A 15,601-nucleotide genomic window follows, 5' to 3' on the forward strand; every position below is an offset into this window, starting at 1 on the left:
TGCCTCACCACAAACACAGCATGTGTGGTTCACGTCAAGCCAAGCCTAAAGCACTGAGGTACAATATAAATCCACTACGTAAAACAATTTCCATCTCATAGATTTTTGTCCTCTGTCCTACTTATTTTGGCAAATGACAGGGAATAATATGGGAACAGATATTAAGGTTTGTTCTTTTTGATCAACATATAAAGACAAGTTTAAAAGACAAGAGAAGCTAGCAAGATGTCACGGGATGCTAATGACCTATCTCCTGCTGTTAACTTTAAATCCACTCTAGGCAACATACAGGTCAATAAAGTTCATCAGAGCAAGCGTAGTCACTTGTTAGAGATGTTTCTCTGGAGATAATCTGCTCAGCAGAATCTGCAGGAGTTGTTAAAATCAAAGAGCTTATTTTGTTTATTTTCCTTAAGCAGCCATCTCTTTGTCTTTCTACAAACACGTGAATATTCTGCACCACATCACTCCAATACAAGCACAGTTCTTTGACGAGTACGGCATATATCTGACACGACTCTGGCATTTTTATTGAAATGATGTCTTACCTAACTTCTGATGTTCTTCTGATGCTACACTGGAAGCATTAAAGGAGAACTTGTGGACAAATGGTGGGCTTCAGAGTGGTCCATCACTTTATTCCACAACTCTAACATGTCTAAGGAAACATTTCTGCAGGATCATATGCAGCGCTATGGTGGTTTGAGAGCCCTTCAAACTTGAAAAGGTTTTTATTGATTAAAGCAATGTGTGTCTTGGTTTTTCTCAGTTCTCTGAAAAATTATGCAGAAGTTCTTGATTAGAATCAGAAATCTTATTCGTTTTGCCTGCATGAAAAGATCTTCAGCTATATGTTATTGCAGCTGTACACCTCTGCAGTGATGTATGGGATATATGCAGTTTTGACTATCAATGAGAAGTTGATAAAGGTTTTTAGACTCAAGTGAAATAATGCATATTGCATTATTGTGATAACGAACACCTCTTTTGTTTTCTGTTTATTAGCTGTTTGCTTAAATTCTATAATGTGCAATACTTGCAGAGAAAGGGGTTTTATTTTGACCATGTTATTTATGTTCACATGGCTGGTGCTGCCAAATGCTGTTCTAGTTTCATCCATTGTTATCGAGTAAGTTATGACTTTGATCTGACCAGTTGTATGTGCAAACAGGATGAACAGGTACCAGCGACCTGCACACCACAAAGGTATGAACTGAAGCTGGATAATGAATAAAGGCTTGTCAATGGCAAAGTGGTGTGTCTGTGAATTATGCATTATGGTTAATTTATGGTACGGTGACATGTTGGTGCAGTGGTTAGCACTGTTGCCTGCTCCTGTGCCTGGGTGAGTTCTTTCTTGGTCCTCCCACAGTCAAAAGACATCCATTAAAATCCATTAAAAATTGATAGAAAACTCATATGAAGAAAAAGAGGTCTTTTGCTTTAACCAGCCTACATCAGTTTACTTCAAACAGCCAGCCAAATTTACTGTATGAAGCAACCTAGTTTCACCTAGTCAAAAACAAAGGACAAGGTGACTGAGCTAATTTGGGACACTGGGGTAAAACAGGCACTTAAACAGGGAACAGTGGAGCTGGCACTAAGTAAAATGAATGTAAAAGCATTGGAGGTGGGACAAGGGTCAGAGGGAAGGCATATTTAATATACAGGAAAAATGGGGCAAAGAAAAGCAACTGGATGAGATAGAAAGGGAGAAATTAAATTCTCAAGACTCTGATGAAGTCAAATGATGATAACTGCTGCTGCAGTAAATGTAAGAAATCTGCCAGCATGAATAAATACAAAATTACAGAGTTCTGGTAGCTCACTGCTGAGATGTATAATCTACATCATTCATAGTAAATGTCCTTTTTCCTTCACATAGATCCATTGTACAAAAAAAAGAAATTTCTATTTCTAAACAGTGAAAAAAAATTGAATTTTTCTGTTTTAATATTTTATTCATTACGTAATTACTATGGCGTGGTATGAATAGCCCACGAGAGAGATCTTTCTCAGCAAGAAAAGCTGTAAAAAAAAAAAATAGTTGCAGTTAGACATGAAAAATCTATGCCCTCCTTCACATTTTCCACAGCCGTCTGGCAGACTGAATTGAACTCTCTGCTGTGCCAGAATAAATTAAATAAATACATAATTAAATAATTTAATTTGTCACTAATTAAATAAAATTTGAAATAAATAAAAAGATAAACTGGGAACCTCCTATCCCGTGCTGCAGAATATCACTCCAGCTCACTGGGTGGCGGTAATCTACCCGATTGTTAGTGTTAACCACCGAAGAAGAACCAGCGGCAGAAGAAGACGAAGAATAAGGACCCAGAAGCAATTTGTGTTTCTGTGGGACTTTGTAGCAGTGGCTGATGTTTTGTCGACCTCTGTGGAAAGGTGAGGGATTAACGTGTTACTTTTTCTTGCTGGACTCAAATCAGGCTTTGCTTGTTTACGTTTATTTTACTGCGTTTAACTGACTGCTTAGTTTTAGAAAACACAGCATCGATGCTTTATTCTGTCATTTCAGGGACATTTCTTCTGCAAAAAGCGCTTTGTAGGAAGGATTTAAGGAAGCAGTCTTTCCACAGGTTGATTGTAGTTCCGTCACAGATTATGAATTTTAATCAGCAGACCATAAAGTAGATGGAATATTAACTTTTGCTACTAGGACAAGGTCCACTGTCCATTCAGCTTTTCGTGTTTTTATTGCTGTTCAAAGGTTGTTTCCAGTTGAATTTGGCCGGTTCCCGTCTATGAGAGTGACCCACTGCAGGTTATCCTTCTGTCACACTGCTGCAGGTAATGATGTGAAAATAGCATACGTTTCTGTTTCATATCAGGTTCACTGACTGAGATGGTGTAGCTGATCTCGGTGTAGCTGATTCCTGCCCTCTTTATCACAGTGCAAAGACCGTGTTCTTTCAGCTTAGTTTAACCAGACACTTGGATAACTGTGTTCTTACCGCAGGGTCCAGGATGAGGAAGAAGCTGCTGTTGGATGTGGACTGTGGCGTGGACGATGCTCAGGCCATCATGATGGCCCTGGCTGCCCCCAATGTGCAGATCTTGGGCATTACCTGTGTGCATGGAAACACCTCAGTGGAGAATGTGTGTAAAAACGCACTGCGAGTCCTGAAAGCCTGCAGTCACCTCGAGGTAGGGTGCTCTGTAGTTGCACACTCGTGTTAAAATCAAGTAGCGTGACATTGTTGGAATTTCCTGGCCTCATGTGATAAGCGAGGTTGCATTTTATAGAATTGTCTAACAATGAGGAGTTGTTCCTCATGCCACATGACCCGATGCAGAAAGTGGACAGTTTGAAGGAGTTGGCTTTAGTTCTCTAGTTTTGTCCAAATTCTCTGAAAATGAAATCAAGCATCTCACATATTAGTTATTATATTAAACCAGCTACTGCTTGGAAACAATTGGGCAAAGTTAAACACAAAGCACCTCGTCTCACTCAGAGGAATATTTTTGTTAATTCAGATTTGTCAAAGTGGTCAATTGTTGACATTTACTTAGTTTTTTTTTTATGCATGTATTCATAACATGAATAAAGAGAAATGAGCACAAAAGTTACAGGATTTATGTTCATCCATTTCTCAAGTTAATCCTTCCACATGGAGATGTACCTTTCTACTTTTTTCCAAACATACAAAACAGAAGACTGCCAGTTTAGGCCGCTTCAAAAAGGCTTCAGGATAAATGAGTAACATAAATCAGGTGTTTTATTAACCCTCTTTACCCTGGAGGATGTACCAGGCTGTATCTGTTATTAAAATACACACAGCATGGCGAGCATAGTACTCTCAGTGGTGAGCCCACCTTTATTTTTATTGCTCCTTGAAATTTTATTTGAATTTCCCTTTGGAGGAAATAAAGATTTTTATCTATCCTTCTATCTATGTTAGGTTGAGCTCTGTAGTCGCCTCTCCCTCATCTGCTTCTGGTCACTCTGAATACTTTCAGCTTTTTCTTTCTAGGAGAAAGAAGAACAGAATATATTCAGATGTTACTCCAGAGATAATTATTTTGGTTTTATTGATATACAAAGCTGAGAGGGCTTTTCCTCGCGATCAGCACTAACTAGCTTCCCTGCTAAGTAAACCAATACTGTTCTTATTATGTTTACCACAGAATGACCATTGTCAGAAGGTGGAAAGTCACTCACAGCACTGTTTTACCTCTGCTGAGAGGGATGAATCCGAAAATTAGATTTTATACAATTTTTTTTCTTTCTAAGTGTTTGCTATGTAATATTCATTCTAGCAAATTGGGGTTAGTATCCTGCCCAAGGATATTTGGCACACAAACCTTCTAATGAGCAGATGACCTGCTCTACCACCCGAGCTACAGCCACCCCAATTCACATGCACACAGAAGGTGTAATAAACTCTAAACACTTCTTGAAATTCACGTAAGTTTCATAATTGACTAATCTGATTTGCTCCCCCGTTTACAACCTTGTTTACGAGCCACTCTGACCTCTCAAGTCATCAGCAGATGGTTTAACTGTTCCCAGAATGAAATCTAAGTGTGCTGAAGGTGCTTTCAGTTAGTGTGTTCCAGCTCTTTGTAACAAGCTGCTGACCTGAGATCAATTACATCTGTGCCAACACACAGAAACAGACTCAAAAGCTTTTTATATTTAAACCTCTGTGTTCAGCACATTGAGTTTGAACATAATGAAATGTGTTCTATAAATAAAAATGCCACTGCTGCTTAGTGGCAGTATGTTCTAGCTTGAAACAGAAGTCTGAATGTTACAGTTGCCTAAAAGCTGAAGTTGGTTTGGGAATGCTGATGGAATAAAAGCAGGGATGAATTATAACCGGTTCTGCGTTTGCATGTTTCTGCAGATTCCAGTGTTTAAAGGCGCTGCTATGCCGATCCTCGGCGACAGCGGCATCAGCTCGGGGCACTTCCACGGGAAGGATGGCCTGGGTGACGCTCCTGACTCCAAGGCTCCCGGTTTGGAGCTTGTTCAGAAGGAAAACGCTGCGATTGCTATGATCAGGATTGTAAACGAGAACCCAGGAGAGGTGAGGAATGTGTGAGTGATAGACCCTCAGAATGAGATTGTGATAGTTTCCATATTTCTCCTGTAAGTTGCTGTCAAATATGACAGTCTGTCTCGCTCTCTGAGATGTCTGGGCTCCTCTCATCATGTGCGCTAGGGAAAGTAAACACATGACGTCGCTATGTCAGCAATAAATGTCATTAATATCACAGTGACATTTTCTTTATCACGTAAAAGGTTCTGGGGGAAAGCTCTCTGCGCTTGCACAAGTGCGCTTTTTGCAAAATTTTAATCCGTGTGTCTTCTCCCAGGTATCTCTGGTTGCCACGGCACCCCTCACCAACTTGGCTCTGGCTGTGAAGATGGATCCATCTCTGCCGAGCAAACTCAAAGGCCTCTACATCATGGGAGGCAACACTGAATGTCAGTAAAACACTGTCGCTTCATAAGTCTACATAGGGCCAGAGGATATAAACTGTTTATGAAGAAATACACGTTAGAATGAATTCTATGGTGTTTCCAGACAGACGTGACTAAATAACCAGTGGACCCATTCTAACAGCAGAAACAATTATTTAATTGATGGAACATTTAAGTCGTTAGCTGTTGCTTTTCATTACCAAACTTTATGAAGTTTTCCAAGTATTGCTTTCCACCCTTTCAGTTTAAATTAATCTCAAAACAAAACAAGGTAATTGGATTTATCAGTAACATTTTGTTTACAACATAGTCCATCAAATATCAACTGGTAATTTATTATTTTTTCACCAGAATTGTAATCTTTGTCTGTGTGGGGTTCTCATTATTGTCTCTACCCTGTGTAATCCAGCTCGAGGGAACACCACAGTGTGTGGGGAGTTTAATTTTGCTGTGGATCCAGAAGCTGCATACATCGTGCTTAAAGAGTACCGCTGTCCCACCTACTTGGCCGGCTGGGAGTTCACCTGCTACAACAAGTTAACCTGGGTAATGCCTGTGTTTACACGTTTTAGCGTTTAGAAGTTGATTCGTGCTACATGTTTGTCGTCAAGTGACCAAAACAAAACACTTTTCTCTGCTCGCACTTCAACAGGAGTTCTGCGATGAATGGTTGGCGCAGAACACCAGTAAAGCTCGCTTCATGAAGAAGATATTCCACCACAGCTACCAGGCGGCGCAGACTGAACGCTTGCAGAAAGAGTGCGTCGCGGGTTCGGGTTTCATTTCCTGCGACTCGTATGCAGTGGCTGCCGCCATAGATGATTCGTTCATCATAGAAAGCGACCAATACCCAGTCAGCGTGGAGCTGTCAGGCACGCACACCAGGGGCATGATGATAGTAGACACTGTGGGTTTCCTGAAGGACGCTCGCGAGGTTTGTCTCATGAGGAAGGTGGACTTGGAGAAGTTCAAGCAGATGATGATGGCAGCTTTACAATAATATTTAAATCGGCCAGAAGCGGCACCTTTACAGGTTTGTTTTTATGGGGCGGGTAACATGGACGTCCAGGTTTGTGAATGCGATGATTGAGGGTCCAAGTCCCTGTTCGAGTATTAAAATTGACATAATTTCCTTAGGGATTAATAAAGTATTCTAATTCTGTATTCTGATCAAACCACCAGTCTTCCATCAGTCGATGATTTGCTCAGCTACAGTCATGCCTTCATATGGAAGAGTTGCGTGGCATGTAAAACACCCATTATTATGTGAAAGAATGCGGAGCCTAAAATAAAGAGCCCTGCTTAACAGAAAGTTTATAATCACTGTTGTGATCGGCCAATCTCCCGCTAGGATTTTAGAAAGCCTTTATATTTCCTTCATAATTACTGTGATGGACAAGTGTTGTAGTTTTGCTACTGAAACAGACACATCCCATGATATCGATGCTCAGAGTTAATAAGAAGGAAAAAAAAGGTCTTGAATAAAAATCAGACTTATCTTTATTTAATGACACTGAATTTGAGCTCACTCTTAAATGGACTCAAAAATGAAGAGTTTTGAGCCACATCTGTTTGTTTGTTAGTTTTTTAATTATAGTCTAATTCTGAAGGCGTTGAACTGACTTTAATTGTGGATTGACCCAACTGTGAAGGTACATGGGGAGGACATGAAGAACTTGATTTGCTTGTTCTGTGACTGAAGAAACTGTTTGCAATGGTGGTCATAAGTCAGCACCCTGCATAGAGCAGAAACTGCAAGCTACACCTGGGAACTGCCTCTCTGCAGGACACCTCATTTGTATAATGTTTATACTGTAGACAAGTTTGCTATCAATCAGAAGTTCAATATAATGTTTTGAAACAAAATCTTGTCCATTGTAATCATTAATTTATTACAAGTGTTTGCATTTCCTTAAACACACACTCATCCAACATTTTTCTCCCAAGAAATAAAAACTCCCATCGATCAGAAGAGTTGTACAGGTTTTGTCCCCAGTCCTGCACTTCGCTTGATTAGTCGGTAATCCTGTTTTCAGTGCGTCACCAACTTTCTCAACACATGTCCACAGCAGGTATTTGTAACGCTGGAACATTCCCTGGACATCAATGCACGTACTCGGAGCTGCTTGAACCCTAAAAAGATGCATCAGATTTCGCCTGGTTCCTCATTCTCCTTTCCTTCCTCTGAATCTTGACCTTGCATCCAGCTGTAAACAGATGATCTTGGTTAAGTTTTTTTTTTTTTAACTGCACAATAAGCCCCTATCAGAAATTAGAAAGCTCTCTGTTTTAATGACTAGTTGACTGTTTCCTAAAACTCACCATTGACCTCTTGCACTCAAAGAAGGATGTCTGCAGGGCTTTGCAGTGGCCTTCCTTTAGACACTCACTGGGTTTCTTTCCCTCCTGAAAAAATAAGAAACCACTTCATACACTGGGCCCTTCCTATTAGTAAAATGTACATTATATCCACACTGTATATAAACACAAGTATAACTGGCATCGGTGACATACCATTAAACACTGGATCCTCTTTACTCATATAAGAGTGGACAGGATCACCACCTGTTTTTTTCATGTAACCTCACAGTGATAAACATTTTATTTCACTTTGTGAGCTTTCTTTTTTTGATGATACTTGCTATGGAAGGAGTTACCCCGGCCTCAGGGAAAGATTCCTGTGAGGATTCTTGGAGTCATTTCTGACCAAATATGTAGGACTGCTTTCTTTCACCTGCACAATATCTCTAAAATTAAAAATATCCTGTCTCAGGGTGACACAGGGTGCATTTATTATTTATAGGCTGGACTGCTGTCATTTATTATTATCACGCTGTCCTAAAAATTCCCTGAAAAGCTTTCAGTTGCTGCAGCGAGGGTACTGTCAGGGACTAGAAAGAGAGGATATTCCTCCCATACTGGCTTCTCTTCATTGGCTCCCCGTTAAATCCTTTTAACACAGAAAGTTACGAATCGCTTGGCTCTCAGACTGTTAATTTGTGATTACAGGTATTTTTAAAAGTAGAATGGGAGGCAGAGCCTGCAGGCTTTCTGATCCTGTTTACCCAAGTCTTTCGCTATTCCACGACCTCATGGTGTTTTTTATCGAGGTCAAGAAAAAGACGAAGTAGTTGTTATTTATTTATTATATTCGACCACAGCTCCGGTCAGTTAAAGGCACAAAAAAAACAAGCAAACATGTATTTTGGGGAGACTGCGCCGACTTGGCTAATGTGGTGCTGCTAATTCTTGTTATTGGCAACATTTGACAACCCAGCGAAATGACGATCGTAGGACAGGTGTAAGTTTTAAGGTAAACAAGTGTCGCCAATCGACAGAAAGAAGGACAACCAATAATAATCTTGGGTAATATGTAATTCATAGTTTCTAGCAGCTGTTAAACTAAAGCACTGTCTATGGGCTGTACTCTAGGACAGTGGGTAGGCTACAAAGCATGGCTAACCTCAGGAATCTTTCACAAGTATTTCTTTCCCGCGCTTTATTTATGGCTCTGTCTCCAGATTGTCTTTTAGGTGTAACAGAATTGATTGCTTTGGTTTTAAGCTAAGCACCCTCAACTAGGGTACATTAACTTACCTTAACAACACAGTCGTGCTGAAGGAGACATGCCTTAAAGTCTTCTCTGATGCCTGCACATGCTCTGTTATCCTCCTCCTTGTCTTCGTAATATTTCGGCATTGTTCGGAATTCAATTTAACACCAGTTATCACCGTACTAGTAAACTAACAAGTGAGAAAAATCAGCTAGTTCACAGCACTAAAACCGACGTTATTATGAAAGCTGTAAGCTACCATCTTTCTGAAATGGCATGATGGGGAAACGGAAGTACTCAGCTATGCATGCTGGGAACGATTGTAGTTTTCCTTGTATGTTTTTTTATTCATCAACTTGCGAAAACTTAACACGCTGGACTTTTAGGTCTTATTTGCAAAGTTTTCAATGTCTTTAATTAAACCCGGTGATGCAGATGACATGAATAATGCAAGTAGAACAAAATCAACACAAAATGGCCATGGCTCGTAACAACCTTTAGCATTTATTTGGGAAGATGTCCAATGAAAAATGATGCAAGTCAGGCATACGCATGTACACGATGAAGGCACATGAACTGATGGATGTTTGGAGGTGAGCGGCAGCTGTGAAGCAACACTCCTTTCCTGTTTGCCTTCTACTTTCTACAAATGCAGGAAGGAGCGGGGTCCTAAGGATCAAATGACCGTTTCATGCCGTTTACATGCATTCAGTTTGTTTAAATATGGATGCAGCAAACTCTCAAAACAGCAACTTGAGTTGCATTTTCTCCCATCTCCTCTGTAAATGTGAAGAATGTACCACTTTTCTTTAGTCAGCTCAGGTTTGATCAGGGGGCAGAGGAGCCTGCTGTGACCCAAAAGGCATTTTTTAATGAATTACAAATAATAATAATGCACATGAACAAGCGTGATTAGTCAATTAAAAAATATTCATATTGATTCCACCAAAAGGCACTTCACTACCCCCTTGAAAAAAACCCTTTTAACAAGTAAAAATGAGTGAAGTTCCACTTTAAAACAGCTTCCACTCAGTAAATCAGCCACAAATACAAGTTGATTTCTAGAAACTATCAGAGAGGCAAGAGGAAGTAATAGAGAGACATAAATTGTTACTGTATTTATATATACAATCAGTGGCACTCTCCACAATTATCAGTAGTCATAATATTATGTCCAATCAAAAAAAAACTGACACATGACTGGACAAACGAATTGCAATGTGGAGGAAAAAAACGTGGGAAAAATGGAAAACTGGGTACAGCGATGAAGGCTAAGATTGTAAAAAAGAAAGCAGTGCAAATCACGCCGTTTCAGATGGTCGTCTGGCACAAACCCTGCTCATTTACCACTTTCAGCACAACACACAATTATTGTCGTTGACATCCAATCACTAATTGGACTGTGTGGGTTCAAAATATTCAAAACATTAGTATATCCAGCAATTGACGTGTAGGCAAACGTGAGCGGGAATAACGTTAAATACTTTCAAGGGACCAACATATAAGGCACATATTACCAATTTCGACCCACACAGCTACAGCTTTGTTCAGCAGATTTCCTACGATCAAGTTTTTTTTTGTCAGTTCCAATAAATTAGTTATGACATTTTGCGTCAAAAGGAGAGAAACAATAAGAAACTGAACCAAGCTATTTGTACTGACAGAGAAAGCAACTGCAAGTAGCTGTTATAATGAAAATAATATGTACAATAGCATTTAGAAAAGAAAAACGCACAAAAGTACACAAAGACACAGACTCTGAACTACCATAAACATCTCTTGATAGAATAAAAATATATTTTACCTCTTGTACAAATTAAAGATTTATTTCAAATAAATTAAATCACCTTCATAGATCGTCAGTCGTAGCTGTAATAATATATCAATATAACAATATATTCCTTCAGGAAAATGGTGCCAAGGCAATGTCCGATTGATTTCCTATAAATGGACACTGAGGTCATACACAGCCTGTCAGATAAGAGGTGTTGGTATTCATTGTCTTCATGGAGTAGGGTAGTTACCACTGATACTGGCATGTGGTCAAAGGTGTCACCGTCTGGTTACAGGCAGGATCTTTTTAATGGTAAGCTCATCCTGAGTGTGTGTTTCAGGATAAGCTGAGCATTTAAATGGAACCCACACCTTTCTAGATGGAAACATTTTTTTCTAATGTTTGGGCTGGTGTTGATCTGGAGCTCCGTCATCTCTGCAGAGAACAGAGAGCAACTGGCCACTAGTGATGACAACATTCTTGATCATGGCAGGCTTCGCTGAGGCGCTAGTGACAGTGCAATGCCCCAGCTCGCCCAAAAGGTGGCAGCATTGAGTAACTGAAGGATTTGGCAGCATCTACACCAGTGGCCAGGTGACCGGTTCTCCCTCAGATGCTTGATTAATTTGTCCCAGTATTTTTTTTCTGATTGTTTTAAAAGCTGCTTAACAACAGAGCATGGATCAAAAGTCCTCACACACTCCGCTGTTGTTTGTCAGACAGTAGTATTCACATTCTCACAAATAAACGAAGAGCAAAAGAGTGAGGGAGAGAAGAATGAAGAAGGGGAGAAACAGACTGATGAGAAGCAAAAGTATATTAGGGAGAGCGGGGGACAAACAGGTGGCATTCGTCAGACAAGCTCGGACGAGCAACTCTAAGCCCTAATGACTTTACTGCTGGTCGCTAGGTGCCAGGGGCCCTGCATAAGCAGCCTAGGGGGGCTCTGTTCCCCAGGGGCCATCACTCACGTAGGCCCTCAGGACCGTTCAGCTTGTTACCCTTTTTATATGTATCTGTGGGGAAACAGGTACAACCATGGAGTTAGTGCATTGATATTCATTGTTTATTGTGCAACACATCAACAGATGGCAAGTGTGATTGGCTTACTTCACTGAGAATGGCCCACACAGCAGAGTCCTTGAGAACCGAAAGTCGGAGCGCAACAACAGGATTCAGCGAAGGATCTACAGCCCCTTCGGCCACACCCTTTTCAAACTGACCTGTGTGTTTAAATAAACAGGCACACCTCAAAACTTGTAAGCGATCAGAGGCAAAAACGATCCTTAACCTTAACTGATTTACACATATTTTCTAAACCAATATGCTAAAGCTAACTAGAAAACATGTATTTAAACAGCATGTAGCAATTCATTACATTCACATACCGATCCTATAAAAGCGATCTTCAGTTCGCTTGTACTTGTCTTTGGTCTGAAGTCCACTTTCCTAACATAAGAGGGCAACAACAGATGGACAGCGAAATGAAATGAAATAAAACACTCATCTTATAATCTTAATGATGACTCTCATTTGAGCTGCATTCAAAGACATGTTGGCAACAGTTCTCAAAGCGTGGCGCACAGTGTCAGAATGAATCACCTCTGGAAGAGTATGCGATTCTGTCACACTCACATTCCTGTCAATAATCAATACCCCACGTCCCTCAGAGCAGCCATTCGATATAATCTAATCAGAGCCATTCACACACCGCACCAGAGAAAGGTGGCAGACGTGTGTAAGAGTCTGTGTGTGTGTGGGTGTTTTCATACCGAGACGGGCAGTATTTCCACCGTGGTGTTCTCGATCTTGTCCCCTGGGTGCTCCTGGTTACCGCTGCGAAACAGGAACCTGCCAGTCAAATCAAGCACATGTTTTAGCGCCGTCATTCATGGATAAGCATCCCTGCACTTTCTTTCTCCCCAATGGTACCAGCCACACAGATGCACACAGTCTGTCAAATTGGAGCTGGGAGCCAAGACGGCTGAATTTGGGTATGCAAAAGTACACAAACCCGCTGCACGCTATATCTGAGCTGAGACAACTGGGTACACCAGCTTGGTTAAAATGTCCAGGCTGGTGTTTCTTAGATTTCATATTCAAGCCATTATTATTATTTTTAAATACTATAAAATGCAATATTTCTGTCTGCTCTGCTTAAACCTGCCAGTATAGTTATTAGCTCCTTGTTCCCTTTCTACCCTCACTCCACAGAGAGTAGGAAGCCGGCCTGAAAATGCTTCATTTAGAGTACTCTCATTAGCTCATCCCGTTCCTTGGATTTGCACTGCACAGAAAGCACAAAAGCTAAATCTGAATAAACACTATCTCTAAACTTGATCTCTAACCTTGGGGTCAAGGTCATTTTTATTAGGTGGACCTATGGTATTAATTTGAAACTTGAAAAGTATGACACCTTGTTTGCAAATTTGGATGTCCACGTGGCTTGCCTGTTGGGGCAATAAGGGGTAAAAACCACACAAATAAAGCAGCTCTTTATTTACCTCTCTATGCTAACAGGCCTGTCAAATTTGAACAGGATATAGTCTCCAGCAGTAGGAGTGATGGCCCAGAAGAAATCCTCCCCTAGATACGTCTTCTCCAACGTGTGACCCTGATAAACCTGAAAGAGACACGCTCTTTTATTCCTCACATCATTTTGCAAATAGCTAATTATATTTTTATCTGTAATTATTACTAGTAACTATACAATGAATACAAAGGTACCAAAACTCCAGAGTGATACCTTCATTGAAGTGGAGACCTCAGCAGGTGGGTTAACATGCATCTTGTGCAGAAGGGGCTTCAGGAAGTCCTTGTCCTACACAAAGAGGAAACAAGTGTTTCTACACAGGAAGACATTTCAACTGCTGTGGAAAATAAACACCCGTGACTCACCGTAAGTTTCTGAATCTTTCCAGCGAGAGAGGAATGGAGCCCCACGTGCTGAAATAGTGAAGGTCTAAACCGTACACGAAGGCTGGACTTCTGCCTCTCACAGTGTTTCTGGGGGGGAAGTGGCAGGAGAACAATGGTAAGACCTATTTTTGCTAGACTATTTCTCTCATTCATACAAGTAGTAGAAGTAGAATGCATACCGCATCTTTTTCAGGATTGCAGACTTTGACCCACAGAATATGGTCCAGCAGCCAGTCGATGGGCTTCTCTTTGTAGAACATAAAAATGAACTCAACAATAAGGTTCAAGTCTGGAGCCTGGAACATTTTTCCTGTAGGAAACAAGTTTATAGACATTCATTGATCCTCCACAGAAGCTCATTAGCAACAAATTATCTGCAGCAAGATGATTAAAGCATGAAAAGGGCTCAGGGGACTTTCTGGTACAGAGTAAACAAGAGAAAAACAGAGCAAATCAACAGGAATTAATACAGCAAGAAAGTAAAAATACTGTTTTGGAAACCTCAATTCTCTAAAAATCTTAAAAGGCATGCAACATGAGCTAAAGACGTACCCACTCCTCATTTACTTTTGTTTTTTCCTGCTTATTGCAACTACCTAATTTCCATAGTGATCAATATCACTTTCCTCTTTCTTTACTGGCTGCTCCCAATGTGCTTCATTTCATTTCACTGTTGTCATAATCAAGTGCTACAGGATGGAAATGCCTTATCACAAATGTGTTTTTGCTGACTGTGCTTTGTTTTGACAGAACACTGGTGGATGCTCAGTGCTTAATGCGTAGTACCAATGAAGCCAAGCTGAGAGAACTCCAGGATCATCCAGTCTTCTGAAGACAGCTGCAGGGCAAAGTTCTTCATGGTGGCAAAGTAGTTGGGCTTGGCCACAATGTCATCCTCCAGCTAAACAAACACACACAGGAAAATCAGACTGTAAAACAGAAGAAACCCTTAAAGTTTAGGGCTTTAATTGTGGCATAGAGGGTGAATAGTAGGAGGGAGACTCTTCTATTTTCACACAAGCACAGCTCTCTGAGCTCAGTTAAGAAACACTTCTGAGTTTGCGCACTAAACTAGAGTAGCGCGACGCTATGCTAGGCAGTACCTTTTGCCTTCAGGTGAGAGCACAGTATGGAAATGACACATCGCACAAAGAAGACAGAAAGATAAAAGATCACAGCAGTTACATTCAGTTTTGAATGGCTTGTATAAGAATCAAATCCCATATGTGACATCTACTTTAACTTCAGGGCTGCAGAAATCTAAGAGGATCAGCCTACTAAGTAAACCTAGCTACAACAATAAACCATAGTGCCTCTGAAAAATGACCTGGTTTTCATTGATAAAAGAAAACCTGTTTCCTTACTATGCATGAAAACAGGCTTTCACATTTGCAAAAAATACATCGCAGTCCATCCAAATCTGGGAACTGAGTGTGTAACATTTTGCATAGTCAGCCTAAATTGTTGAGCACAGTATATTTCCAGTGTGATACATGTTTGTTTTGGTACACCCTGTCATTCGCTCTGCTTCAGTTCTTATCTATGAGCTATAGCATGCTAGTAGGATTAACTGTTAAATCTGGGCAGACACCATCCAATTTTAATTACGCACTACACGTTTTAATCGGCCTCCCTGTAAGGCCAAAGCCGGAGTCTTTTCTGCTGGCAACAAACCAACAATGACGTGGAGCTCAGAGTGGAAGTGAAAGAGGTCAAAGGCTTACACAGAAATTCCAATAAAGTTTATTCAACCAAGATGACTGTGTCCTCAGTGTTGCCGTAGCAGAGAAAAGGAGAAAGTTTAGTCTTGGAAGTCGATAAAATAGAATAATTTTAAATGACTTTCAGAGCACGTAAAGCCTCACTTTTGATTCTAAAGCCCAAACTGGACTGTTGGATAAAA

At 40.5% G+C, this 15,601-nt stretch overlaps 3 protein-coding genes across 5 annotated transcripts in view; 1 reads left to right on the forward strand and 2 right to left on the reverse strand.

Annotated features, from left to right (window-relative positions):
- The first annotated feature begins 2,329 nt into the window (after positions 1-2,329).
- Positions 2,330-6,884, forward strand: LOC146616027 (inosine-uridine preferring nucleoside hydrolase). Of its 2 annotated transcripts, XM_085374126.1 has the most exons (8): positions 2,330-2,406; positions 2,540-2,600; positions 2,732-2,811; positions 2,981-3,168; positions 4,872-5,054; positions 5,344-5,455; positions 5,862-5,998; positions 6,105-6,884. In XM_085374126.1, the coding sequence occupies exons 1-8, from the start codon at positions 2,382-2,384 to the stop codon at positions 6,450-6,452; spliced, it is 1,134 nt and encodes a 377-aa protein (XP_085230252.1). In that variant the 5' UTR covers positions 2,330-2,381; the 3' UTR covers positions 6,453-6,884. The 2 variants fall into 2 exon arrangements, with proteins under 2 accessions (XP_085230252.1, XP_085230253.1); XM_085374127.1 differs by lacking the exon at positions 2,540-2,600 and having other exon boundaries at positions 2,349-2,406.
- A 421-nt stretch (positions 6,885-7,305) lies between these two features.
- On the reverse strand, positions 7,306-9,263 carry coa5 (cytochrome C oxidase assembly factor 5). Its single transcript, XM_085374714.1, has 3 exons — positions 9,050-9,263; positions 7,775-7,858; positions 7,306-7,659 (listed from the first exon to the last, which is right to left on the reverse strand). Exons 1-3 carry the CDS (start codon positions 9,149-9,151, stop codon positions 7,618-7,620), a joined length of 228 nt encoding a protein of 75 aa, XP_085230840.1. The 5' UTR covers positions 9,152-9,263; the 3' UTR covers positions 7,306-7,617.
- A 231-nt stretch (positions 9,264-9,494) lies between these two features.
- mgat4a (alpha-1,3-mannosyl-glycoprotein 4-beta-N-acetylglucosaminyltransferase A) overlaps positions 9,495-15,601 on the reverse strand; it is a 28,977-nt gene continuing 22,870 nt past the window's right edge. Inside the window, exons 8-16 of one of the 2 annotated variants that reach the window (XM_085374161.1) lie at positions 14,485-14,599; positions 13,878-14,008; positions 13,678-13,785; positions 13,526-13,600; positions 13,284-13,402; positions 12,552-12,630; positions 12,168-12,228; positions 11,890-12,002; positions 9,495-11,795 (exon numbers count right to left, since the gene is read on the reverse strand). In XM_085374161.1, the coding sequence (XP_085230287.1) occupies positions 11,769-11,795; positions 11,890-12,002; positions 12,168-12,228; positions 12,552-12,630; positions 13,284-13,402; positions 13,526-13,600; positions 13,678-13,785; positions 13,878-14,008; positions 14,485-14,599 (828 nt within the window). In that variant the 3' untranslated portion in view covers positions 9,495-11,768. Of the gene's footprint in view, positions 11,796-11,889; positions 12,003-12,167; positions 12,229-12,551; positions 12,631-13,029; positions 13,067-13,283; positions 13,403-13,525; positions 13,601-13,677; positions 13,786-13,877; positions 14,009-14,484; positions 14,600-15,601 lie in introns of those variants that run through there. The other variant, XM_085374162.1, reaches the window with a different exon arrangement.

The sequence above is a fragment of the Diplotaxodon limnothrissa genome, linkage group LG16, assembly GCF_057381915.1.
Source record: "Diplotaxodon limnothrissa isolate DT_005_m linkage group LG16, D_limnothrissa_male_GT1.1, whole genome shotgun sequence".
Taxonomy (NCBI): Eukaryota; Metazoa; Chordata; class Actinopteri; order Cichliformes; family Cichlidae; genus Diplotaxodon; species Diplotaxodon limnothrissa.